Source organism: Oncorhynchus tshawytscha, linkage group LG32, assembly GCF_018296145.1.
Source record: "Oncorhynchus tshawytscha isolate Ot180627B linkage group LG32, Otsh_v2.0, whole genome shotgun sequence".
Taxonomy (NCBI): domain Eukaryota; kingdom Metazoa; phylum Chordata; class Actinopteri; order Salmoniformes; family Salmonidae; genus Oncorhynchus; species Oncorhynchus tshawytscha.
The window spans coordinates 4,148,130-4,175,150 of NC_056460.1; the positions used below are offsets into that span (position 1 = coordinate 4,148,130).

Below are 27,021 nucleotides of genomic sequence, written 5' to 3' on the forward strand. Positions count from 1 at the left end.
TCATTAAATATGCACACACCAGCTATGAAAGTATCGGTAAAGGCATTTCAGAGTTGGACCCTGGCGCACATTGAAGATGGAATCCACTGTAGGGGTAACAGTTTCACTGTCCGCCCCACCGCCGTTGTTATAGTTTTTGCTTCGTTGACGAAGCGGTGAGGAGCCTGGTAAATATTCTGCTGTTCTGTCCCACATGCAATGATGTCATAGGGAAGAAAACAGTGTTTGTTGTTTGCAGTAACTTCCTTGTTGTTGTAATGTCACAAAAGGAGTGTGACAGGTTCGCCATTAAGGATTACACCTTTAAGTGAGCAAACTTCTGGAATGTTGCAGATAGAATCGTCATGAATGCAGTGCGTTCCTGAAAATCGGATGTAGCTTGTGTCATGACAAAAGTAGATAGCTATGGGGTAGCCAGCCACCTAAGGGTTAGTAGTCACCTATTTCGCTGGCAGCAGGCGCATATGAAAACACACTGAATAGAGTTCATGTGATTTCTTACATGGAATTAGGATATGCTCAAGGGTGTCCCCTAGCAGACGGTTTTGGTAACTGCGTCCTGTGTTCTGCTCCTTTTAGGGTGGAGAGCTGCTGTCCCCGGACAGGGCCAAAGTCCAAATAGGGACCAAGTATACAGACGACAGCGCTGGATTGGAGTCTCCTGCAGGGGTGAGTGGGCAAGCTGCCCCAAGGTACAGCTCTAGGATCAGCTTCCCTTCCCCCAATTCTGACCTTAACCATAAGTGGGGGAAAACTGACCCAACATCGGTGTCTAAGGACAACTTTATTCTACACCGGGCAACCTCTGGAGGATCCCTGTAGGCGTAACATATTTAGTGCTCTTTCTCTCTTGCTTTGTGTCCTTTTCTGTTCTCTATCAATGGCTGGGCCGGTCTCTCTGTCTCCTAGTACCTCTTTCTTCCTTTCCACTCGGTCTCTGTTTTTGCCTGTCTCCTTGCCTCAACTCACTCATGTTCTCTCATTTGATGTCTGTCGTTCTCTCTACCTGTCTTTTTTTTTTATCCCTTCTCTCTCTTTCTCACTAACCTTGTTTCCATCAACCCATTTTTTATGAAAGTAATAAAAAAACGGATACAAAAAACTTAAGACAGGCCTAATGGAAACAGCAATTGTCAGTAAACATTCCTAAAATGTAAACGGAACGAAATACGGTAGACATGGGAGAAATAAATCCTGGGTTCTTAAACATTTTGTTTATCTCTTCTCTCTTTCTCTCTCTCTCTCTCTCTCTCTCTCTCTCTCTCTCTCTGCGCTGCTATTTTGTCCATGATCATAAATCAGCTCCCGTCTGTTTATTTTTCCACTCGACCATTTTTGATGCGAACAAGAGTACATTTACCCTGTTACCACAAAGACCTCCATTATTACACACAAGCATACATGCACGCGTGCACCCACACACACATACATTGTGTATACATTGAGCGCGCTCATACACACACACACACACACACACAATATTTACAGTACACACACACACATTATGTATAAACACACCGACACCACTCTGAGGCCCAGGTCCAGCTGGCTGTAGAGAGGGTGTCAGCGTGCGTATTGGTCCGTGAGAAGAGCAGTGCTTTACATAGTGTTTTGTTATTCTTCACCGTTGCCTCTCGTGCTCCTTTGCCTCCTCTGCACTTGTTCACCCCGGGAACCCCCGGCAATGAGGAGCACCTGACGACGCATTTCTTGGGAGAGGGAGGGAGGGATTCTGAGGGGGCTTGTGTTTGGGGCCCAAGGACGGGATGTTCAGTGGCCAAACGCATGATACTTACATGCACACACTGGGCTTCATGTGAATGTGTTTGCGGACATCTGCCAGGCGTTATGTGATGTTGTCACGGTCACCCTGCACAGAAATAGCTGTTTTCTAGATACTGTGTGCATTTCATCATCTTACGTATTGGTTGCGGTTGCTACCTCTTGGGTATGATCCAATTGAGAAAACAATGATCTCAATGTCTGCGTTCCAAATGGCACCATATTCCCAATGTAGTGTACTAATTCAGGGCCCATAGGGATCTGGTCAAAAGTGTAGTGCACTATAAATGAAATAGGGTGGGATGCAGATAATTGAGTTCACCTGTAAAACGGGTGTTCTCAACTCGCACAGGGTGAACCTTCGTGACTTGTGTCTCTGGTGTCAGTGAATTCCCACTGACAATACCAACTGGAAAAGGATTGTTAAGTAAAGTGTTAATTAATCTCTAGGGAGTGAAATGAACCAGCGGGAGCATGGTGCAGTGGATGGAAATCCAATGAATGAGTGAAATACCCTAGTATGTCCTGTACATCCCTATATATTGAAAATATATTTTGAACTATATTTCTCCGATTATGTCCATTATGTACAGGACGCGGAGGATGAGGAGACTAGGGCTGGCACAGGGTCAGGGGAGGCTAACCCCACTCCCATCAGCTGGGACCTGAGCACGGACAAACTGCCCGGCCCAGTGGCCAAACTCTGCAAGACCGAGTCCCAGACACTCATGTCGCCGAGGTAGCCGCCCACAAGCACAACCGCTCACTTGCATGCATGTATGACATTTATGCATTCACGCACACACGCACAAAAACAGTCAAACGCACACAGTCTCACACACAGTACCGCTTATTAACCCTTACACTATAACTAAACAAGGATGGGTGTGCTCGCTTTATTCCAACCCAGCACTAATACACCTGATACCACTAACTGTGATCCAGATTGATCGTGAATAGTTAATTATTTGAAACCAGTGTCGCAGTGCTGGGCTGGAACAAAGCCTGCAAACCCAGTAGCTCTCCAGGCCGTGAGTTGGATAATACACATGCCCAAAATAAAATTGATGGGATGAGAGAGAGGAGGGGGCGGGTGAGATCAGGTCTACCTCTCTGACTGAGCACCTGGTGTCTTGGTTGTTCAGCGCAATACAGTGATTTCCCCTGCTACACCTATCTATAAACAAACTAATCAGCAGAAGGACGTCCCCTAGCACAACTTTCACGACTCCACTCATCTGATGAATCAAAGTCAGATCCATTGAATAAGCAATCTGCCTAGTACAGACATTGCACATTTGTCATTATACATTTCTCCATTGTGCAAGGATACTTCAATGTGTAGCTGGCTTGTAACAACCACATACAGTGGGGCAAAAAAAGTATTTAGTCAGCCACCGATTGTGCAAGTTCTCCCACTTAAAAAGATGAGAGGCCTGTAATTTTCATCATAGGTACACTTCAACTATGACAGACAAAATGAGGGGAAAAAAATCCAGAAAATCACATTGTAGGATTTTTAATGAATTTATTTGCAAATTATGGTGGAAAATAAGTATTTGGTCACCTACAAACAAGCAAGATTTCTCACAGACCTGTAACTTCTTCTTTAAGAGGCTCCTCTGTCCTCCACTCCTTACCTGTATTAATGGCACCTGTTTGAACTTGTTATCAGTATAAAAGACACCTGTCCACAACCTCAAACAGTCACACTCCAAACTCCACTATGGCCAAGACCAAAGAGCTGTCAAAGGACACCAGAAACAAAATTGTAGACCTGCACCAGGCTGGGAAGACTGAATCTGCAATAGGTAAGCAGTTTGGTTTGAAGCAATCAACTGTGGGAGCAATTATTAGGAAATGGGAGACATACAAGACCACTGAAAATCTCCCTCGATCTGGGGCTCCACGCAAGATCTCACCCCGTGGGGTCAAAATGATCACAAGAACGGTAAGCAAAAATCCCAGAACCACACGGGGGGACCTAGTGAATGACCTGCAGAGAGCTGGGACCAAAGTAACAAAGCCTACCATCAGTAACACACTACGCCGCCAGGAACTCAAATCCTGCAGTGCCAGACGTGTCCCCTGCTTAAGCCAGTACATGTCCAGGTCCGTCTGAAGTTTGCTAGAGAGCATTTGGATGATCCAGAACAAGATTGGGATAATTTCATCTGACCACATGACGCCAAAATATAACTTTTTGGTAAAAACTCAACTCGTCGTGTTTGGAGGACAAAGAATGCTGAGTTGCATCCAAAGAACACCATACCTACTGTGAAGCATGGGGGTGGAAACATCATGCTTTGGGGCTGTTTTTCTGCAAAGGGACCAGGACGACTGATCCGTGTAAAGGAAAGAATGAATGGGGCCGTGAGTTTTTGAGTGAAAACCTCCTTCCATCAGCAAGGGCATTGAAGATGAAACTTGGCTGGGTCTTTCAGCATGACAATGATCCCAAACACACCGCCCGGGCAACGAAGGAGTGGCTTCGTAAGAAGCATTTCAAGGTCCTGGAGTGGCCTAGCCAGTCTCCAGATCTCAACCCCATAGAAAATCTCTGGAGGGAGTTGAAAGTCCGTGTTGCCCAGCAACAGTCCCGAAACATCACTGCTCTAGAGGAGACCAAAATACCTTTAACAGTGTGTGAAAACCTTGTGAAGACTTACAGAAAGTGTTTGACCTCTGTCATTGCCAACAAAGGGTATATAACAAAGTATTGAGAAACTTTTGTAGGTGACCAAATACTTATTTTCCACCATAATTTGCAAATAAAGTCATTAAAAATCCTACAATGTGATTTTCTGGATTTTTGTTTCTCATTTTGTCTGTCATAGTTGAAGTGTACCTATGATGAAAATTACAGGCCTCTCATCTTTTTAAGTGGGAGAACTTGCACAATTGGTGGCTGACTAAATACTTTTTGGCCCCACTGTAGATAATGTGTGGCAGCCATTTTGTGCTCATAAAATGCTTCCAAAACAAAAGCTTAAAAAGCTTTTGCTGGGGAGAGTCAAAGAGAAGGATTAGATGGCCAGGATTGTCTGAGGAGTTCTGCTGTAGGCATATCTACTACTTAGTATTTAGTATTGGTGAATAACGTTTTTTTTTATTAAGATTTTTCAGCAGTGGCTCAACCTGGCTCAGTGCTTCATTGGGTCCGTGCCTGTTTGTGGTCCACAGTAAAACAGAGAACAAGCTGCAGAGGCGTCCTCGGAGCACATCCATGAAGGACCGACAGAACTCCAAGGCCCAGAGTGACAGGACCAGCAGCATCGACAGCGAGACATCCCCGGAATCCAGGATCGCTGTCCAGGTGTGTGTGAGTGTGTGCACAATAGTAAAGTAAGCTAGTGTGTGTGTACAATATCTACATATGTGTATACAGATAAACCATCTCTTTTACTTCTGCCTCTTCCTCCGCCAGGTCCCCAGGAAGTCAGTGTATGACCAGCTAAACCAGATCCTTATCTCCGACGAGCAGCTCCCCGAGAGCATCATCCTCATCAACACCACAGACTGGCAGGGCCAGGTAGGCTACTGTTGTGTTTGTGTTGGTCAGTGTGACTAATTAAGTGGTAAAAACAAGGGTACTATCTGGTCATATAATATCATTCAAAACAGTTGGTATCCCCTTTTTTTTCTTTTACAAAATCGTCATTACAGTATTGTATAAAGACTATGAAATTACCCTCTTACCAAAAACAGTTGAGGTCTGAAGTTTACATACATCTTAGCCAAATACATTTAAACTCTGTTTTTCACCATTCCTGACATTTTATCCTGGTAAAAATGTCCAGTCTTAGGTCAGTTAGGATCACCACTTTATTTTAAGAATGTGAAATGTCAGAATAATAGTAGAGAATGATTTATTTCACCTTTTATTTCTTTCATCACATTCCCAGTGGGTCAGAGGTGTACATACACTCTATTAGTATTTGGTAGCATTGCCTTAACATTGTTTAACTTGGGTCAGCCTTCCACAAGCTTCCCACAATAAGTTGGGTGAGTTTTGGCCCATGTCGTGGAAATTTCCTCTGTTTACCAAATAATGAGAGCAAACCACACACAAGTCAGAGTTAGTTATCACAAAGTCCATGTTTAATTATATGAGCTCTATCACAACCCTGTGACTCTCAGATCAATTCAGTGTCTATCAATGAATTCTCTGAGAGTCCCTTACACATTGCACCTGAGATCCTTTAAAAACACACATAGTCAGACAGCATAGACATAATAAATCGTTCGGCTTTGTCTCCTAAACTATGTTATTTTCTCAAACTCAGAACCATAAACCAATCCTCCATATCAACAGGCATATATCAAATCCATCCTATCTTGACAAGATCACAGAGACACCCTGACTGGCACACAGACATTGTGGAGCCAAGAGATACACGCTTGACCTCTCTCCGGCCCAAACAACTTAGTCTTGACATAGAACAGATACTGCAACCCCACCACAGTATTATACAAAAATAACATTCTGATGAGAAGTAACTTGATGATATGATGAATATAAAACATCTTTCCTATGTTACCAACCAATTCTGATTATTCCCCAACACCCATTCCTCCTGACAGAGCTGTTGTAACTGAGTCAGGTTTGTAGGCCTCCTTGCTCGCACACGCTTTTTCTATGGGATTGAGGTCAGGGTTTTGTGATGGCTGCTCCAATACCTTGCCTTTGTTGTCCTTTGCCACAACTTTGGAAGTATGCTTGGGGTCATTGTCCATTTGGAAGACCCATTTGCGACCAAGCTTTATCTTCCTGACTGATGTCTTGAGATGTTGCTTCAATATATCAACACAATTTTCCCACATCGTGATGCCATCTATTTTGTGAAGTGTACCAGTTCCTCCTGCAGCAAAGCAGCATGATGTTGCCACCCCTGTGCTTCACGGTTGGGATGGTGTTCTTCAGCTTTCAAGCCTCCCCCTTTTTCCTCCAAGCATAACCATTTTTATTGATTTATTTCACCTTTAATTAACCAGGTAGGCTAGTTGAGAACAAGTTCTCATTTACAACTGCGACCTGGCCAAGATAAAGCAAAGCAGTTCGACACATACAACAACACAGAGTTACACATGGAATAAACAAACATACAGTCAATAATACAGTAGAAAAAGTCTATATATGGGCCTCCCGGGTGGCGCAGTGGTTGAAGGCACTACATCGCAGTGCTAGCTGTGCCACCAGAGACTCTGGGTTCCAGCCCAGGCTCTGTTTCCTCTGACACATTGGTGCAGCTGGCTTCCGGGTTGGATATGCGCTGTGTTAAAAAGCAGTGCGACTTGGTTGGGTTGTATTTCAGAGGACGCATGGCTCTCGACCTTCGCCTCTCCCGAGGTCGTACAGGAGTTGTAGCGATGAGACAAGACAATAGCTACTAACAATTGGAAACCACGAAAATTGGAGTGAATAAGGGGGTAAAACAAAAAGTCTATATACAGTGTGTGCAAATGAGGTAAGATAAGGGAGGTAAGGCAATAAATAGGCTATGGTGGCGATGTAATTACAGTATACCAATTAAACACTGAAGTGATAGATGTGCAGAAGATGAATGTGCAAGTAGAGATACTGGGGTGCAAAAGAGCAAGATAAATAAATAAATAAATACAGTATTGGGATGAGGTAGTTGGATGGGCTATTTGCAGTTGGGCTATGTACAGGTGCAGTGATCTCTGAGATGCTCTGACAGCTGGTGCTTTAAGCTAGCGAGGGAGAAATGAGTCTCCAACTTCAGTGATTTTTGCAGTACGTTCCAGTCATTGGCAGCAGCGAACTGGTTGGAAAGGCGGCCAAACGAGGAATTGGCTTTGGGGGTGCCCAGTGAGATATACAGTGTGGCAAAAAAGTATTTAGTCAGCCACCAATTGTGCAAGTTCTCCCACTTAAAAAGATGAAAGGCCTGTCATTTTCATCATAGGTACCACTTCAACTATGACAGACAAAATTAGAAAAAAAAATCCAGAAAATCACATTGTAGGATTTTTAATGAATTTATTTGCAAATTATGGTGGAAAATAAGTATTTGGTCACCTACAAACAAGCAAGATTTCTGTCTCTCACAGACCTGTAACTTCTTTAAGAGGCTCCTCTGTCCTCCGCTCTTTACCTGTATTAATGGCACCTGTTTGAACTTGTTATCAGTATAAAACACAACTGTCCACAACCTCAAACAGTCACACTCCAAACTCCACTATGGCCAAGACCAAAGAGCTGTCAAAGGACACCAGAAACAAAATTGTAGACCTGCACCAGGCTGGGAAGACTGAATCTGCAATAGGTAAGCAGCTTGGATTGAAGAAATCAACTGTGGGAGCAATTATTAGGAAATGGAAGACATACAAGACCACTGATAATCTCCCTTGATCTGGGGCTCCACGCAAGATCTCACCCCGTGGGGTCAAAATGATCACAAGAACGGTGAGCAAAAATCCCAGAACCACACGGGGGGACCTAGTGAATGACCTGCAGAGAGCTGGGACCAAAGTAACAAAGCCTACCATCAGTAACACAATACACCGCCAGGGACTCAAATCCTGAAGCCCCGAAACATCACTGCTCTAGAGGAGATCTGCATGGAGGAATGGGCCAAAATACCTTTAACAGTGTGTGAAAACCTTGTGAAGACTTACAGAAAATGTTTGACCTCTGTCATTGCCAACAAAGGGTATATAACAAAGTATTGAGAAACTTTTGTAGGTGACCAAATACTTATTTTCCACCATAATTTGCAAATAAAGTAATTTAAAAATCCTACAATGTGATTTTCTGGATTTTTTTTCTCATTTTGTCTGTCATAGTTGAAGTGTACCTATGATGAAAATTACAGGTATTCTCTCATCTTTTTAAGTGGGAGAACTTGCACAATTGGTGGCTGACTAAATACTTTTTTGCCCCACTGTACCTGCTGGATCACGTGCTATGGGTGGGTGCTGCAATGGTGACCAGTGAGCTGGGATAAGGCGGGGGTTTACCTAGCAAAAACTTGTAGATGACCTAGAGCCAGTGGGTTTGGAAACTAATATGAAGCTAGGGCCAGCCAACGAGAGCGTACCGGACGAAGTAGTGGGTAGTATATGGGGCTTTTGTGACAAAGCGGAATGCACTGTGATAGACTGAACATAAGAGCAGCATCAACTCACCATCAGTACGACCAAGAATATGACTTTCGCGAAGCGGACCCTGTGTTCTGCCTTTCACCCAGGACAACGGAATGGATCCCAGGCGGCGAACCCAAAAAACGACTTCGAAAAAGGGGAAAACGAAGCGGTCTTCTGGTCAGACTCCGGAGACGGGCACATCGTGCACCACTCCCTAGCATATTCCTCGCCAATGTCCAGTCTCTTGACAACAAAGTTGATGAAATCCGAGCAAGGGTAGCATTCCAGAGGGACATCAGAGACTGTAACGTTCTTTGCTTCACGGAAACATGTGGCTCACTGGAGAGACTCTATCGGAGACGGTGCAGCCAGCTGGTTTCTCCACGCATCGCGCCGACAGAAACAAACATCTTTCTGGTAAGAAGAGGGGCGGGGGCGTATGCTTTATGGTTAACGGGACGTGGTGTGGCCAAAACAACATACAGGAACTCAAGTCCTTCTGTTCACCTGATTTAGATTTCCTCACAATCAAATGTAGACCGCATTATCTACCAAGGGAATTCTCTTCGATTATAATCACAGCCGTATATATTCCCCCCCAGGCAGACACATCGATGGCTCTGAACGAACTTTATTTGACTCTTTGCAAACTGGAATCCATATATCCGGAGGCTGCATTCATTGTAGCTGGGGATTTTAACAAGGCTAATCTGAAAACAAGACTCCCTAAATTTTATCAGCATATCGATTGCGCAACCAGGGCCGGAAAAACCTTGGATCATTGCTATTCCAACTTCCGCGATGCATATAAGGCCCTGCCCCGCCCTCCTTTCGGAAAAGCTGACCACGACTCCATTTTGTTGATCCCTGCCTACAGACAGAAACTAAAAGAAGAAGCTCCCGCGCTGAGGTCTGTTCAACGCTGGTCCGACCAATCTGATTCCACACTCCAAGACTGCTTCCATCACGTGGACTGGGATATGTTCCGTATTGCGTCAGACGACAACATTGACGAATACGCTGATTCGGTGTGCGAGTTCATTAGAACGTGCGTTGAAGATGTCGTTCCCATAGCAACGATTAAAACATTCCCAAACCAGAAACCGTGGATTGATGGCAGCATTCGCGTGAAACTGAAACCGCGAACCACTGCTTTTAATCAGGGCAAGGTGACTGCAAACATGACCGAATACAAACAGTGTAACTATTCCCTCCGCAAGGCAATCAAACAAGCTAAGCGTCAGTATAGAGACAAAGTAGAATCTCAATTCAACGGCTCAGACACGAGGCATGTGGCAGGGTCTACAGTCAATCACGGATTACAAAAAGAAAACCAGCACTGTCACAGACCAGGATGTCTTGCTCCCAGGCAGACTAAATAACTTTTTTGCCCGCTTTGAGGACAATACAGTGCCACTGACACTGCCCGCAACTAAAACATGCGGACTCTCCTTCACTGCAGCCGACGTGAGGAAAACATTTAAACGTGTCAACCCTCGCAAGGCTGCAGGCCCAGACGGCATCCCCAGCCGCGCCCTCAGAGCATGCGCAGACCAGCTGGCTGGTGTGTTTACGGACATATTCAATCAATCCCTATCCCAGTCTGTTGTTCCCACATGCTTCAAGAGGGCCACCATTGTTCCTGTTCCCAAGAAAGCTAAGGTAACTGAGCTAAACGACTACCACCCCGTAGCACTCACTTCTGTCATCATGAAGTGCTTTGAGAGACTAGTCAAGGACCATATCACCTCCACCCTACCTGACACCCTAGACCCACTCCAATTTGCTTACCGCCCAAATAGGTCCACAGATGATGCAATCTCAACCACACTGCACACTGCCCTAACCCATCTGGACAAGAGGAATACCTATGTGAGAATGCTGTTCATCGACTACAGCTCGGCATTTAACACCATAGTGCCCTCCAAGCTCGTCATCAAGCTCGAGACCCTGGGTCTTGACCCCGCCCTGTGCAACTGGGTACTGGACTTCCTGACGGGCCACCCCCAGGTGGTGAGGGTAGGCAACAACATCTCCACCCCGCTGATCCTCAACACTGGGGCCCCACAAGGGTGCGTTCTGAGCCCTCTCCTGTACTCCCTGTTCACCCACGACTGCGTGGCCACGCACGCCTCCAACTCAATCATCAAGTTTGCGGACGACACAACAGTGGTAGGCTTGATTACCAACAACGACGAGACGGCCTACAGGGAGGAGGTGAGGGCCCTCGGAGTGTGGTGTCAGGAAAATAACCTCACACTCAACGTCAACAAAACTAAGGAGATGATTGTGGACTTCAGGAAACAGCAGAGGGAACACCCCCCTATCCACATCGATGGAACAGTAGTGGAGAGGGTAGTAAGTTTTAAGTTCCTCGGCGTACACATCACAGACAAACTGAATTGGTCCACCCACACAGACAGCATCGTGAAGAAGGCGCAGCAGCGCCTCTTCAACCTCAGGAGGCTGAAAAAATTCAGCTTGTCACCAAAAGCACTCACAAACTTCTACAGATGCACAATCGAGAGCATCCTGTCGGGCTGTATCAGCGCCTGGTACGGCAACTGCTCCGCCCACAACCGTAAGGCTCTCCAGAGGGTAGTGAGGTCTGCACAACGCATCACCGGGGGCAAACTACCTGCCCTCCAGGACACCTACACCACCCGATGTCACAGGAAGGCCATAAAGATCATCAAGGACAGCAACCACCCGAGCCACTGCCTGTTCACCCCACTATCATCCAGAAGGCAAGGTCAGTACAGGTGCATCAAAGCTGGGACTGAGAGACTGAAAAACAGCTTCTATCTCAAGGCCCTCAGACTGTTAAACAGCCACCACTAACATTGAGTGGCTACTGCCAACACACTGACTCAACTCCAGCCACTTTAATAATGGGAATTGATTGGAAATGATGTAAAATATATCACTAGCCACTTTAAACAATGCTACCTAATATAATGTTTACATACCCTACATTATTCATCTCATATGTATATGTATATACTGTACTCTATATCATCTACTGCATCCTTATGTAATACATGTATCACTAGCCACTTTAACTATGCCACTTTGTTTACATACTCATCTCATATGTATATACTGCACTCACTACCATCTACTGTATCTTGCCTATGCCGCTCTGTACCATCACTCATTCATATATCTTTATGTACATATTCCTTATCCCCTTACACTTGTGTCTATAAGGTAGTAGTTTTGGAATTGTTAGCTAGATTACTTGTTGGTTATTACTGCATTGTCGGAACTAGAAGCACAAGCATTTCGCTACACTCGCACTAACATCTGCTAACCATGTGTATGTGACAAATCAAATTTGATTTGATTTGACTGCATCCAATTTGTTGAGTAGAGTGTTGGATGCTATTTTGTAGATGACATCGCCGAAGTCGAGGATCGGTAGGATGGTCAGTTTTACGAGGGTAAGCTTGGCAGCATGAGTGAAGGATGCTTTATTGCGAAATAGGAAGCCGATTCTAGATTTAATTTTGGATTGGAGTTGCCTAATGTGAGTCTGGAAGGAGAGTTTACAATCTAGCCAGACACCTAGGTATTTGTAGTTGTCCACATATTCTAAGTCAGAACCGTCCAGAGTAGTGATGCTGGACGGGCGGGCAGGTGCTGGCAGTGATCGGTTGAAGAGCATGCATTTAGTTTTACTTGCGTTTAAGAGCAGTTGAAGTCCATGGAAGGAGAGTTGTTGTATGGCATTGAAGCTTGCCTGGAGGTGAATTAACACGGTGTCCAAAGAAGGGCCAGAATGGTGTCATCTTTGTAGAGGTGGATCAGAGAATCACCAGCAGCAAGTGTGACATCATTGATGTATACGGGAGAAGAGAGTCTGCCCAAGAATTGAACCCTGTGGCACACTGAACTCTATCAGAGAAGTAGTTGGTGAGGCAGTCATTTGAGAAACCAAGGCTGTTGAGTTTGCCGATAAGAATGTGGTGATTGACAGAGTCGAAAGCCTTGGCCAGGTCGATGAGTACGTCTGCACAGTAATGTCTCTCATCAATGGCGGTTATGACATCGTTTAGGACCTTGAGCATTGCTGAGGTGCACCCATGACCAGCTCTGAAACCAGATTGCATAGCGGAGAAGGTACTGTGGGATTCGAAATGGTTGGACATCTGTTAACTTCGCTTTCGAAGACCTTAGAAAGGCAGGGTAGGATATATATAGGTCTGTAGAAGTTTGGGTCTAGAGTGTATCCCCCTTTGAAGAGGGGGATGATTGCGGCAGCTTTCCAATCTTTGGGAATCTCAGGCGATACGAAAGAGAGGTTGAACAGGCTAGTAATAGGGGTTGCAACAATTTCGGCAGATCATTTTAGAAAGAGAGGGTCCAGATTGTCTAGCCCGGCTGATTTGTAGGGGTCCATGGGGAGGCTTGGGCGAGTTTCTGTGGGGGGTGTAGGGCAGTTGACCCGGGTAGGGATAGCCAGGTGGAAAGCATGGCCAGCCGTAGAAAAATGCTTCTTGAAATTCTCAATTATTGGGGATTTATCTGTGATGACAATGTTTCCTAGCCTCAGTGCAGTGGGCAGCTGGGAGGAGGTGCTCTTATTCTCCATGGACTTCAATGTCCCAGAACGTTTTTTAGTTTGTGCTACAGGATGCGAATTTCTGTTTGAAAAAGCTAGCCTTAGCTTTCCTAACTGCCTGTGTATATTGGTTCCTAACTTCCCTGAAAAGTTGCATATCATGGGGGCTATTCGATTCTAATGCAGTACGCCACAGGATGTTTTTGTGCTGGTCAAGGGCAGTCAGGTCTGGAGTGAAGCAAGGGCTATATCTGTTCCTGGGTCATTATTTTATTAACCATGGTCATTATGGCCAAACCATTCTATTTTTGTTTCATCGACCAGGGGACATTTCTCCAAAAAGTACGATCTTTGTCCCCATGTGCAGTTGCAAACCGTAGTCTGGCTTTTTTATGGCAGTTTTGGGAACAGTGGCTTCTTCCTTGCTGAGCGGCCTTTCAGGTTATGTCGATATAGGACTCGTTTTACTGTGGATTTTGATACTTTTTTTAAACTTCCAGCATCTTCACAAGGTCCTTTGCTGTTGTTCTGGGATTGATTTGCTGTTTTCGCACCAAAGTACGTTCATCTCTAGGAGACAGAACTCATCTCCTTCCTGAGCAGTATGACATCTTCGTGGTCCCATGCTGTTTATACTTGCGTACTATTGTTTGTATAGATGAACGTGGTACCTTCAGGCGTTTGGAAATTGCTCCCAAGGATGAACCAGAATTGTAGAGGTCTACAATCAGTCTTGGCTGATTTCTTTTTGCAAAGAGGCACTGAGTTTGAAGGTAGGCCTTGAAATAGATCCACAGGTACACCTCCAATTGACTCAAATGTTGTCAATTAGCCTATCAGAAGCTTCTAAAGCCATGACTTCATTTTCTGGAATTTTCCAAGCTTTTTAAAGACACAGTCAACTTATTTTATGTGAACTTCTGACCCACTGGAATTGTGATACAGTGAAATAATCGCTCTGTAAACAATTGTTGGAAAAATTACTTGTCATGCACAAAGCAGATATCCTGACCGACTTGCCAAAACTATAGTTTGTTATCAAGAAATTTGTGGAGTGGTTGATACACTTCAGTGGGAGTCATTAAAACTTGTTTATGTAAACTTCCGACTTCAACTGTAGATATAGTGTTTTATGCTACTCAATCAGTAGCATTTGCATCAGCTGTGCACTCAACAAACATACTCGCTTTTGGAACATGTACAAGATCAGGTATTTTTTGACCTTCATATCTCTAAGCCTAGCTGGAGAAAGGCTTAGCAATCAGGGGGAATCCATTTCTTATGTAAACATAATGCAACTCTGAAGCATGTGCGCTCACAAACGCAGACTGTTTCGGCTTCAGATCCCAAGCCCCCTCTCACCTCTGTCTTGAAACCCCTTTCAACCCCGTTCTCTCTCTGCCCTCTGTCTCTCATTCCCTCCCTTCCTGCAGTATCTATCTGAGATTCTCCATGAGCACAGCCAGCCTATCGTGTGCACCATCTCTGGTGCGGATGTCCATGCGGCCTTCAACACCATAGTCACCAGGATCCAGAGATTGTAAGAACTCGCTTCCTTCCTCTTTCTATTTCAATGATTGTAGTTGAGAGAAACAAATCGATTTTTGTTTCATTGTAAAAATGTGAATGTTTCTTGTAGACTTTTTAATGTGAATTTTAATTCAGTGGTCACCAAGGTGAGTGGATCTTATGATGATCATGATTAGGCCCGTAAAATTTTTGATATGTGAAACATTTAGCACTTTCCATTACAGCGCAGAATAAAGTGGAAACAAGTTACTGTTTCTCATAATGTTTTTTCCCCCACTTCTCTGACTAGCTGTAACTGCAATGCCCAGACACCCCCAACCATCAAAGTGGCAGTGGCCGGAGACCAGAGTTACCTCAGCACCATCCTCAGGTGCTTTGTGGAGCAGCTGGCCAACAAGACGCCTGATTGGCTCAGCTACATCCGCTTCCTGGTCATCCCTGTTGGTAAGCAGCAATTCAGCCAATCGACATGGAGTCCAGGTTCGGGTTGGTCGTCCATTCCATTTCAGTTCAGTAGATTTAGGGGATAAATTGAAACTATCATTCATGCATTGGAAAAGTTCACAAACTGTAGAAAATAATGGCCTAATTACCATTCTGCAGGCATAACGCAAGCCTCCCATAAATCATGCATTGACGTCAAACGGAAAACTGCACACAAAACACTAGTTACAGGAACAGATCTCATATAGGACCTTGGGTATCATAGCAGGCTAACAACATACAGACTAGAAAAGCTGGACTCCATTTTGTTTTCCTGTGGCCTTCTAATCAGTCTGCTCCTCCCTTTTGCAGGCACTCATCCTCTGGCCAAACACATGTCTTCGTTCGACAGTAAGTTCAACAACATCTTCATGGACGCTGGCTGGAGGGACTTGTTCAGCAGACTGGAGGCCCCAACATCAGGTACAGCAGAGAGCTGGAGCAGCAAACGCTTATTATGAGCCAAAATACCATGCAGGATAGGGATCTGCTCATAATGCTTCATAAATGCAGTTACAAATGTTTAGGAGCATCTATCATCATTATGGTGCGTTATGCGTCACATCAAAACAATGTTATTGATCACATACACGTGTCTAGCAGATGTTATTGCGGTTTTTGCGAAATGCTTGCGCTTCTAGTTACGACAGTGCAGCAATATCTAACAAGTAATATCTAACAATTTCACAACATATACCCAATACACATCAATCTAAATAAAGAATGTAATTAAGAATAAATATATGGACAGGCAATGTCAGAGCTGCATAGACTAAGATGCAGTAGAATAGTATAGAATACAGTGTATAAACTCAGCAAAAAAAGAAACATCCCTTTTTCAGGACCCTGTCTTTTAAAGATAGTTTGTAAAAATTCAAATAACTTCACAGCTCCTCATTGTAAAGGGTTTAAACACTATTTCCCCCGCTTGTTCAATGAACCATAAACAATTAATGAACATGCACCTGTGGAACGGCCGTTAAGACACTAACAGCTTACAGACGGTAGGCAATTAAGGTCACAGTAATGAAAACTTGGATCACTAAAAGAGACCTTTCTACTGACTCTGAAAAACACCAAAAGAAAGATGCCCAGGGTCCCTGTTCATCTGCGTGAACGTGCCTTAGGCATGCTGCAAAGAGGCATGAGGACTGCAGATGTGGCCAAGGCAATAAATTGCAATGTCCGTACTGTGAGATGCCTAAGACAGCGCTACAGGGAGATAGGACGGACAACTGATCGTCCTCGCAGTGGCATACCACGTGTAACAACACCTGCACAGGATTGGTACATCCCAAACACCACAACTGCGAGACAGGTACAGGATGGCAACAACAACTGCCCGAGTTACACCAGGAACACACAATCCCTCCATCAGTGCTCAGACTGTCTCCAATAGGCTGAGAGAGGCTGGACATCAGTGCTCAGACTGTCTCACAAGGGGTGATGTTTGGATTTGCATTTATCGTCGAAGGAATGTGCGTTACACAGAGGCCTGTATTCTGGAGCGGGATCGATTTGGAGGTGGAGGGATCTGTCATGGTCTGGGGAGGTGTGTCACAGCATCATCGGACTGAGCTTGATGTCATTCCCTGCAATCTCAACGCTGTGCATTACAGGAAAGACATCCTCCTCCCTCATGTGGTACCCTTCCTGCAGGCTCATGCTGACATGACCCTCCAGCATGACAATGCCACCAGCCAAACTGCTCATTCTGTGCGTGATTTCCTGCAAGACAGGAATGTCAGTGTTCTGCCATGGCCAGCGAAGAGCCCGGATCTCATGCGCTGCAGTACTTAATGCAGCTGATGGCCACACCTGATACTGACTGTTACTTTTGATTTTGACCCCCCCCCCTTTGTTCAGGGACATATTATTCCATTTCTGTTAGTCACATGTCTGTGGAACTTGTTCAGTTTGTCTCAGTTGTTGAATCTTGTTATTATCATACAAATATTTAAACGTTAGGTTTTCTGAAAATAAACGCAGTTGACAGTGAGAGGACGTTTCTTTTTTTTGCGGAGTTTACATATGAGATGAGTAATGCAAGATATATAAACATTATTAAAGTGACTGGTGTTCCATTTATTCAAGTGGCCAATGATTTCAAGTCTGTGTATATAGGCAGCAGCCTCTCTGTGCTAGTGATGGCTATTTAACAGTCTGATGGCCTTGAGTTAGAAGCTGTTTTTCAATTTCTCGGTCGCAGCTTTGATGCACCTGTGCTGACCACGCCTTCTGGATGATAGCGGGGAAACAGGCAGTGGCTCGGGTGGTTGTTGTCCTTGATGATCTTTTTGGCCTTCCTGTGACATCAGGTGCTGTAGGTGTCCTGATGGGCAGTTAGTCTGCCCCCGATGATGCGTTGTGCAGACCGCACCACCCTCTGGAGTGCCCTGTGGTTGTGGGCGATGCAGTTGCCATACCATGTGGTGATACAGCCCAACAGGATGCTCTCAATTGTGCACATGTAAAAGTTTGTGAGGGTTTTAGGTGACAAGCCAAATTTCTTCAGCCTCACCAGGTTGAAAAAGCGATGTTGCACCTTCTTCACCACACTATCTGTGTGGGTGGACCATTTCAGTTTGTCAGTGATATGTACGCCGAGGAATTTAAACGTTCCACATTCTCCACTACTGTCCCGTCGATGTGGATGGGGGGATGCTCCCTCTGCTGTTTCCTGAAGTCCACAATCATTTTCTTAATTTTTTTGACGTTGAGTGAGAGGTTATTTTCCTGGCACCAGACTCCCAGAGACCTCACCGCCTCCCTGTAGGCTGTCTCGTCATCGTTGGTAATCAAGCCTACTACTGTGTTGTCTGCAAACTTGATGATTGAGTTGGAGGCATGCTTGGCCACGCAGTCATGGGTGAACAGGGACTTCAGGAGGGGGCTGAGTACGCACCCTTGTGGGGCCCCAGTGTTGAGGATCAGTGAAGTGGAGGTGTTGTTTCCTACCTTCAGCACATGGTGCCAGCCCATCAGGAAGTCCAGGACCCAATTGCACAGGGCGAGGTTCAGACCTAGGGCCTCGAGCCTAATGATGAGCTTGGAGGGTACTATGGTATTGAATGCTGAGCTATAGTCAATGAAGAGCATTCTTACATAGATATTCCTCTTCTCTAGATGGGATAAGGCATTGTGCAGTGTGATAGCGATTGCATTGTCTGTTGACCTATTGGGGCGGTATGCAAATGGAAGTGGGTCTAGGGTGACAGGTAGGGTGGAGGTGATATGATCCTTGACATCCTTGTCTCTCAAAGCACCTCATGATGACAGAGGTGAGTGCTACGGGAAGATAGTCATTTAGATCAGTTATCTTTGCATTCTTGGCTACAGGAACAATGGTGCCCATCTTGAAGCATGTGGGGACAGCAGACTGGGATAGGGAGAGATTGAATATGTTCGTAAACACACCAGCCAGCCGTCTGGGCCGGCAGCCTTGCGAGGGTTACACTTTTAAATGTCTTACTCGGCAACGAAGTCCCACAGTCCTTGGTAGCGGGTCACGTCGGTGGCACTGTGTTATCCTCAAAGTGTTTAGCTTGTCCGGAAGCAAGGCGTTGGTCTCTGCGACGTGGCTGGTTTTCCTTTTGTAATCCATGATTGTCTGTAGACCCTGCCACATATGTCTCGTGCCTGAGACGTTGAATTGCGACTCCACTTTGTCTCTATACTGACGTTTTGCCTGTTTGATTGCCATGCGGAGGGAATGACTGCTCTGTTTGTATTCTGCCATATTTCCAGACACCTTGTTATGTTTAAATGTGGTGGTTTGCGCTTTCAGTTTTGCACGAATGCTGCCATCTTTCCACTGTTTCTGGTTAGGGTAGGTTTTAATAGTCACAGTGGTACAACATATCCTATACACTTCCTGATAAAGGCAGTTACCGTTTCAGTATATTTGTCAATATTATTCCCGGAAGCTACCCGAAACATATCCCAGTCTGCGTGATCAAAACAATCTTGAAGCGTGGATTCCGATTTGATCAGACCAGCATTGAATAGTCCTTAGCACCGGTACTTCCTGTTTGAGTTTCTGCCTACAGGAAGGAAGGGGCAAAATGGAGTCGTGGTCAGATTTGCCGAAAGGAGGGGGGGGCTTGTATCCCGGAAGTTGGAGTAACAGTGGTCTATAGTGTTTCATCAGCGCAAGTACTACAGTCGATATGCTGATAGGATTTGTTCTTAAAAAGTACTAGTTTGATCATTATAATATCATATTTATTATTAAAAACATTATTACAAATATATAAGTTATTATTTATGTACAGGGTATTCATTGCAGGAAGTTTTACCAAATATTTATTTTAGTATAATATGCTCGCATCCACACAATATTAGTATATTTTGATGCTTCCACTGTTGCATTACTGTATGTGTTGAATGATAATACAATACATGAATAATAATAATAATAAATAGGATTTAAAAAGGGTGTAAGAACAAAAACATGATAGATTGTGCCCTCCACTTTGAGTTTCCATAGACAACATTGATGTAGCAGGCCGCGTGTCTCAGTACCTGGCTGGGGCCAGCGTCTCGCACCAGTGTCCCATCTCTGAGGCCATGCTCACCTACAAACAGAAAAGGTAAGGTGTGTGTGTGCAAGCAAGCGTGTGCATGCATGTGAGTACAGAAGGAATGGGTGATATTTAAGGGTGTGTGCATGTGTTTATGAAATGTCTGGTAAAATGTAGATATTATGTATGTAGATATTTTTGTATGCTATTATTCTATTATGCTATTAAACTATATTTGGATTATCTATTGTGTTCTATAGTGCTCCCTCTACGCTTCAGATTTTTCAATTTAGTGGCTTCATTCTCATTAATTTATCTTTGGAAAAAGCAACACTAATGCTAACTTTAACCATATTCAATCACGTTCATCGACCACATTTGCTTATTTAAATTAGCACCAACAGAATAAGAACATGTGAACTCCACTTTGACAGAACATATTTTGCGACAGTTGACTCATAACTCATGAAGAAAGAACAACGACGACTCGTACCATTTTACCACACTGAGTTATTCTACCTTTTTCTTTCATTTGCATTCAAGGAAGAGAAGCTTGTATTTTGATTTTTACATCAGGTACCTGGCCACATATTCCACAAATGCCTTTCGTTTGACCCCGCCCCCCTGCTGTGTTGCATTTTGTACACCAATATAACCTGTGACTCCTTGTTGTCTAATGTCTAACCCGCCCACACACAACTCGCTGTTCGTCTTAACTTCATATCTGGTCTGCATCGACTACCCCCGTATTGATTTGAGTTTTTGCATGTCTTACTGTCTTAACCACTTGTTTGTTTGTCTGGCTTGGTTGGCTTTTGGTTTGGATTTGGTTTGGATATGTGGATTTTGGATAATATACAACCGCATTAAAGGTACAGTCAGCAATATGACATAATCATACACTGCTGGGTGACTTCCTGCTTACAGAAGTCAACAACAAAAGTCGAATCTGCCAAGGCTGCCATTGTTGGATCTTTCCAATGTCGGCACGCCTCAAAGGAGTGCCGAACTTGCAAATTGGAAAGAGCCCATACTGGCCATCTGTTATTGTTGAAATATGTCATCAGGAAGTCACCCCGCTGTGTTTGATGATGTCACATTGCTGACTCTACCTTTAAGGTCTCCCACATACATTGCTCTTTGAAGTTGGGAACAGTAGGGCAAACTGTTGACTCAATGGGATCTAAGAGAAAAAGGTTGACATTGATGTGTTCTTTCCTATTACCTCAGAGAGAGGAGGATGAGTGTAAAGAAGGAGAGATGATAGTGGAGATCTAATTAGGTGGTTTGAAGAGGAGGGAGGGAGGGAGGGGTGGGTGGATAGTGCGGAGGTAGAGAACACCAGCCACGTGACACACTATCACCCACACACTCGACACACACACCTGCATGTGTGACTGTTATTTTCACATCTCTGCTCAGATGTCACTGTTGACCCACCTCAGAAACAATTTTTGCCTTGTAAGAGTGTAATGACACACACACACCCACACACTTTATATTCACCAGGGAGGATGAGCACTCAAACATTTAAAGGTCACCTTAACAATTACCAGGTGTATAAAAGGCACGGTGTACTGTATTATAGGACCAAAGGGGTGCTGAAAGGTGACTTTTGATTGGCTACTCCCAGTCTCTCCCGGTCTCCTCTTGGTGACAGAGACAGAGTCCACTGAGTTGTCACAACATGACGAGAGCTGACCGAGTCCAAACTCTGCAGAGAGGAGTAATGCTTTCATCTATCATGTGTTTTCAGATCAGTGCCATTGAAGAACAGGAGACCAGGAGAGGAAGCCGCGTTAGAATATTGAGACACACCTAAAGATTATCCTAGATCAGGGCTCTGATTCATCAACCTGCTATTTATTAGAATCAGGTGCCCTAGATTAGACTTAGAGTGAAACCCTACAGGATCGTAGCTCTCCAGGAACAGGGTTGGAGAACCCTGTCCTAGATAATATTCTGGTCAGATAGGCAGGGGAGACTGTACTGTACACCAAGGGCCCGACTGAGTTTGCTTAATTTGCATCGTTTCTACCTACTTGTCGTCTTTCTCTTTGAAAAGCAAGGATGCAAAGTCTCAGATGTGTATACTCAATATTTTAGTCAATGCTTTTTCCATCTTTAAAAACTCTAGAAAACCCTCAATGCTACTCTCGGGTGTGTTTCACGAGGGAGATGAACTTGTCATGCTCTGTTTGTCCTACCTCTTTGCTGTCCTAACATGCTTTTCTCACAGCTCTTTTCACCATGCGCTCCAAAAATGCACCCCCTCTGGCCTCATTTTGCAGGTTATTTTGGTTTTACACCAGCCGTATCCAGCTTTTTAAGCTAATTTGGGGGGGATTTATGAGAAATAGGGAAGGATAGCTTTGGTAAGATGACGGCAGCACTACCAACTTCACATAGAAGTAGTTGACCGGGACCGAACATATGAAATATGCTAACTATCCTTTAACCCTCTGTCTATAAAAGCCTTACAAATACAGGGGTGAATTCTAACTTCTACTTAAGTAAACTTTTTGCTTAGTCTCCCATTGACATCAATGAATAACTAAGTTAAAACCTAAATGTACCTAAATGGAAATTAGGATTTGCCCCACACTGTATACCGGGTGTGCATAGCTCTGGTCCTTGAGTGCCATAGTTCTGTTGATTTTCGTCTGTTGATTTTTTTTTTTCAGCCAATCAGTATTCTTAAGTACTGAGAAACCAAAATCAGCGGGATTGCAGAACTCACCCTGTATATTGGGTTCACATTCAATGTCACCAACAATGTTAACCCCCTCACTCCTCCACTGCTCACGTCACAGCAGGCTTACAACGCACCCGTTTAGGGGTCGGTTGTAAGGAGCGTTCCCTGGCATTCTCATCGCGGCATGACCTTCATTCCCAAAATGTTCCTGGTTTTCCAGAACCACTTGGGAGGCGCCATGTCTCATCGATTCCGATTGGACATCCCTTAGCCACACACACAAACTCATTCTTCCTTCAGCGCCATCACACCACCACATCCAAACAGGGAGAGTGTTGATCCTGGTGCGTTGTGTTAACGCGAAACTAACATTATTATATGTTATCCATTCGCTCCCTCAGCCCTGACGAGGACTCCTGTCAGAAGTTTGTGCCATTCATTGGGGTAAGAATATTCACTTGCAACAAAATAACTTGAGTGTTATCTTTGAGCGCTCATCTCCAGTTAGATAATTAGCTGTCATTTATTTGAAGCTGTCATGATAATACACAATGACTACAGATTTGCATTGCTGTTTTATTGAGGAAAGTTTTACATGCAATGACTGTGATATGTGGTTGTTTTCTACTTACACTCTCACAGTGCATTCAGAAAGTATTTAGCCCCTTTACTTTTTCATATTTGTTATGTTACATTCTAAAATGGATTAAATAAAACATTTTCCTCTTAAATCTACACACAATACCACAAACTCACGAAGCGAAAACAGGTTTTTAGAAATTGAGCTCCGGTGCATCCTGTTTCCATTTATCATCATTGAGATGTTTCTACAACTTGATTAGAGTCCACCTGTGGTATATTCAATTGATTGGGCATGATTTGGAAAGGCACACACCTGTCTATATAAGGTCCCACAGTTGACAGTGCATGTCAGAGCAAAAACCAAGCCATGGTGTTGAATGAATAGTCCGTAGAGCTCCGAGAAAGGATTGTGTTTTGGCACAGCTCTGGGAAAGGGTATGCTTGCAGCATAGAAGGTCCCCAAGAACACAGTGGCCTCCATTATTCTTAAATGGAAAAAGTTTGGAAGCACCAAGACTTGTCCTGGAGCTGGCCGCCTGGCCAAACTGAACAATCAGGGGAGAAGGGCCTTGGTCAGGGAGGTGACCAAGAACCTGATGGTCACTATGACAGAGCTCCAGAGTTCCTCTGTGGAGATGGGAGAACCTTCCAGGAGGCCTTTAAGGTAGAGTGGCCAGACATAAGTCACTCCTCAGTAAAAGGCACACGACAGCCCGCTTGGAGTTTGCCAAAAGGCGCCAGACCATGAGAAACAAGATTGAACTCTTTGGCCTGAATGCCAAGCGTCACGTCTGGAGGAAACCTGGCACCATCCCTAAGGTGAAGCGTGGCAGCATCATGCTGTGGGGATGTTTTTCAGTGGCAGGGACTGGGAGACTAGTCAAGATCGAGGGAAAGATGAACGGAGCAAAGTACAGAGATGTCCTTGATGAAAACCTGCTCCAGAACACTCAGGACGTCAGACTGGTGCAAAGGTTCACATTCCAACAGGACAACGACCCTTTGCAAACAGCCAAGACAACGCAGGAGTGGCTTTGGGACAATTCTCTGAATGTCCATGAGTGGCCCAGCCAGAGCGCAGACTTGAACCAGATCGAACATCTCTGGAGAGACCTGAAAATAGCTGTGCAGCGACGCTCCCCAGCCAACCTGACAGAGATTGAGAGGATCTGCAGAGAAGAATGGGAGAAACTCCCCAAATGCAGGCGTGCCAAGCTTGTAGTGTCATACCCAAGAAGTCTCAATGCTGTAATCTCTGCCAAAGGTGCTTCAACAAAGTACTGAGTAAAGGGTCTGAATGCTTATGTAAATGTGATATTTCCGTTTTAATTTGTGGTCACCTAGAAAAGTCCTTGTATTTGAAAGAGAGTACATTTTTTGACTGTTAAAATAACATCAAATTGATCAGAAATAATACTATGTGTAGACATTGTTAATGTTGTAAATGACTATTGTAGCTGGAAATGGTAGATTTAAATATATATATATATATATATATATATATATATATATATATACAGTGCCTTGCGAAAGTATTCGGCCCTCTTGAACTTTGCGACCTTTTGCCACATTTCAGGCTTCAAACATAAAGATATAAAACTGTATTTTTTTTGTGAAGAATCAACAACAAGTGGGACACAATCATGAAGTGGAACGACATTTATTGGATATTTCAAACTTTTTTAACAAATCAAAAACTGAAAATTTGGGCGTGCAAAATTATTCAGCCCCCTTAAGTTAATACTTTGTAGCGCCACCTTTTGCTGCGATTACAGCTGTAAGTCGCTTGGGGTATGTCTCTATCAGTTTTTGCACATCGAGAGACTGACATTTTTTTCCATTCCTCCTTGCAAAACAGCTCGAGCTCAGTGAGGTTGGATGGAGAGCATTTGTGAACAGCAGTTTTCAGTTCTTTCCACAGATTCTCGATTGGATTCAGGTCTGGACTTTGACTTGGCCATTCTAACACCTGGATATGTGTATTTTTGAACCACTCCATTGTAGATTTTGCTTTATGTTTTGGATCATTGTCTTGTTGGAAGACAATCTCCGTCCCAGTCTCAGGTCTTTTGCAGACTCCATCAGGTTTTCTTCCAGAATGGTCCTGTATTTGGCTCCATCCATCTTCCCATCAATTTTAACCATCTTCCCTGTCCCTGCTGAAGAAAAGCAGGCCCAAACCATGATGCTGCCACCACCATGTTTGACAGTGGGGATGGTGTGTTCAGGGTGATGAGCTGTGTTGCTTTTACGCCAAACATAACGTTTTGCATTGTTGCCAAAAAGTTCAATTTTGGTTTCATCTGACCAGAGCACCTTCTTCCACATGTTTGGTGTGTCTCCCAGGTGGCTTGTGGCAAACTTTAAATGACACTTTTTATGGATATCTTTAAGAAATGGCTTTCTTCTTGCCACTCTTCCATAAAGGCCAGATTTGTGCAATATACGACTGATTGTTGTCCTATGGACAGAGTCTCCCACCTCAGCTGTAGATCTCTGCAGTTCATCCAGAGTGATCATGGGCCTCTTGGCTGCATCTCTGATCAGTCTTCTCCTTGTATGAGCTGAAAGTTTAGAGGGACTGCCAGGTCTTGGTAGATTTGCAGTGGTCTGATACTACTTCCATTTCAATATTATCGCTTGCACAGTGCTCCTTGAGATGTTTAAAGCTTGGGAAATCTTTTTGTATCCAAATCCGGCTTTAAACTTCTTCACAACAGTATCTCGGACCTGCCTGGTGTGTTCCTTGTTCTTCATGATGCTCTCTGCGCTTTTAACGGACCTCTGAGACTATCACAGTGCAGGTGCATTTATACGGAGACTTGATTACACACAGGTGGATTGTCTTTATCATCATTAGTCATTTAGGTCAACATTGGATCATTCAGAGATCCTCACTGAACTTCTGGAGAGAGTTTGCTGCACTGAAAGTAAAGGGGCTGAATAATTTTGCATGCCCAATTTTTCAGTTTTTGATTTTTTTCAAAAGTTTGTAATATCCAATAAATGTCGTTCCACTTCATGATTGTGTCCCACTTGTTGTTGATTCTTCACAAAAAAATACAGTTTTATATCTTTATGTTTGAAGCCTGAAATGTGGCAAAAGGTCGCAAAGTTCAAGGGGGCCGAATACTTTCGCAAGGCACTGTATATATGGAATATCTACATAGGCGTACAGAGGCCCATTATCAGCAACTAGGCCCATTATCAGCAACCATCACACTGTGTTCCAATGGCATGTTGTGTTAGCTAATCCAAGTTCATCATTTTAAATGAGTAATTGATAATTAGAAAACCCTTTTCCAATTATGTTAACACAGCTGAAAACTGTGCTAAAAAAAATCTGATTCAAGAAGCAAAAAAACTGTCCTTCTTTTGACTAGTTGAGTATCTGGAGCATCTATCAAGGCACAAGGCGAGACCTAAATGCAGACACAGGAAGCAGATGGTTGGAGTCTTACAATATTTATTCAAGAGAGTGGTCGTGGACAGGAAGGTCAAAACCAGATCAGAGTCAAGGAGATACAGAGTGGCAGATGCTCATGGTCAAGGCAGGCAGAATGGTCAGGCAGGCGGGAACAACGTCCAGAAACAGGAAAGGGACAAAACTGGGAGGACTAGAAAAAGGAGAATGCAAAAAGCAGGAGAACGGGGAAAACGCTAGTTGACTTGGAAATTACGAACTGGCACAGAGAGACAGGAAACCCAGGGATGAATACACTGGGGAAAATAATCAACACCTAGAGGGGGTG

The 27,021-nt window shown here is 44.2% G+C and overlaps 1 protein-coding gene across 1 annotated transcript in view; it reads left to right on the top strand.

Annotated features, from left to right (window-relative positions):
* si:ch211-126j24.1 (phosphofurin acidic cluster sorting protein 2) overlaps nt 1-27,021 on the top strand; it is a 106,407-nt gene that overhangs the window by 69,357 nt on the left and 10,029 nt on the right. Inside the window, 9 exon segments of the mRNA XM_024396757.2 lie at nt 580-669; nt 2,376-2,521; nt 4,966-5,098; nt 5,210-5,314; nt 14,890-14,996; nt 15,276-15,430; nt 15,782-15,892; nt 19,959-20,061; nt 23,089-23,131. Of these exon segments, the coding sequence (XP_024252525.2) occupies nt 580-669; nt 2,376-2,521; nt 4,966-5,098; nt 5,210-5,314; nt 14,890-14,996; nt 15,276-15,430; nt 15,782-15,892; nt 19,959-20,061; nt 23,089-23,131 (993 nt within the window).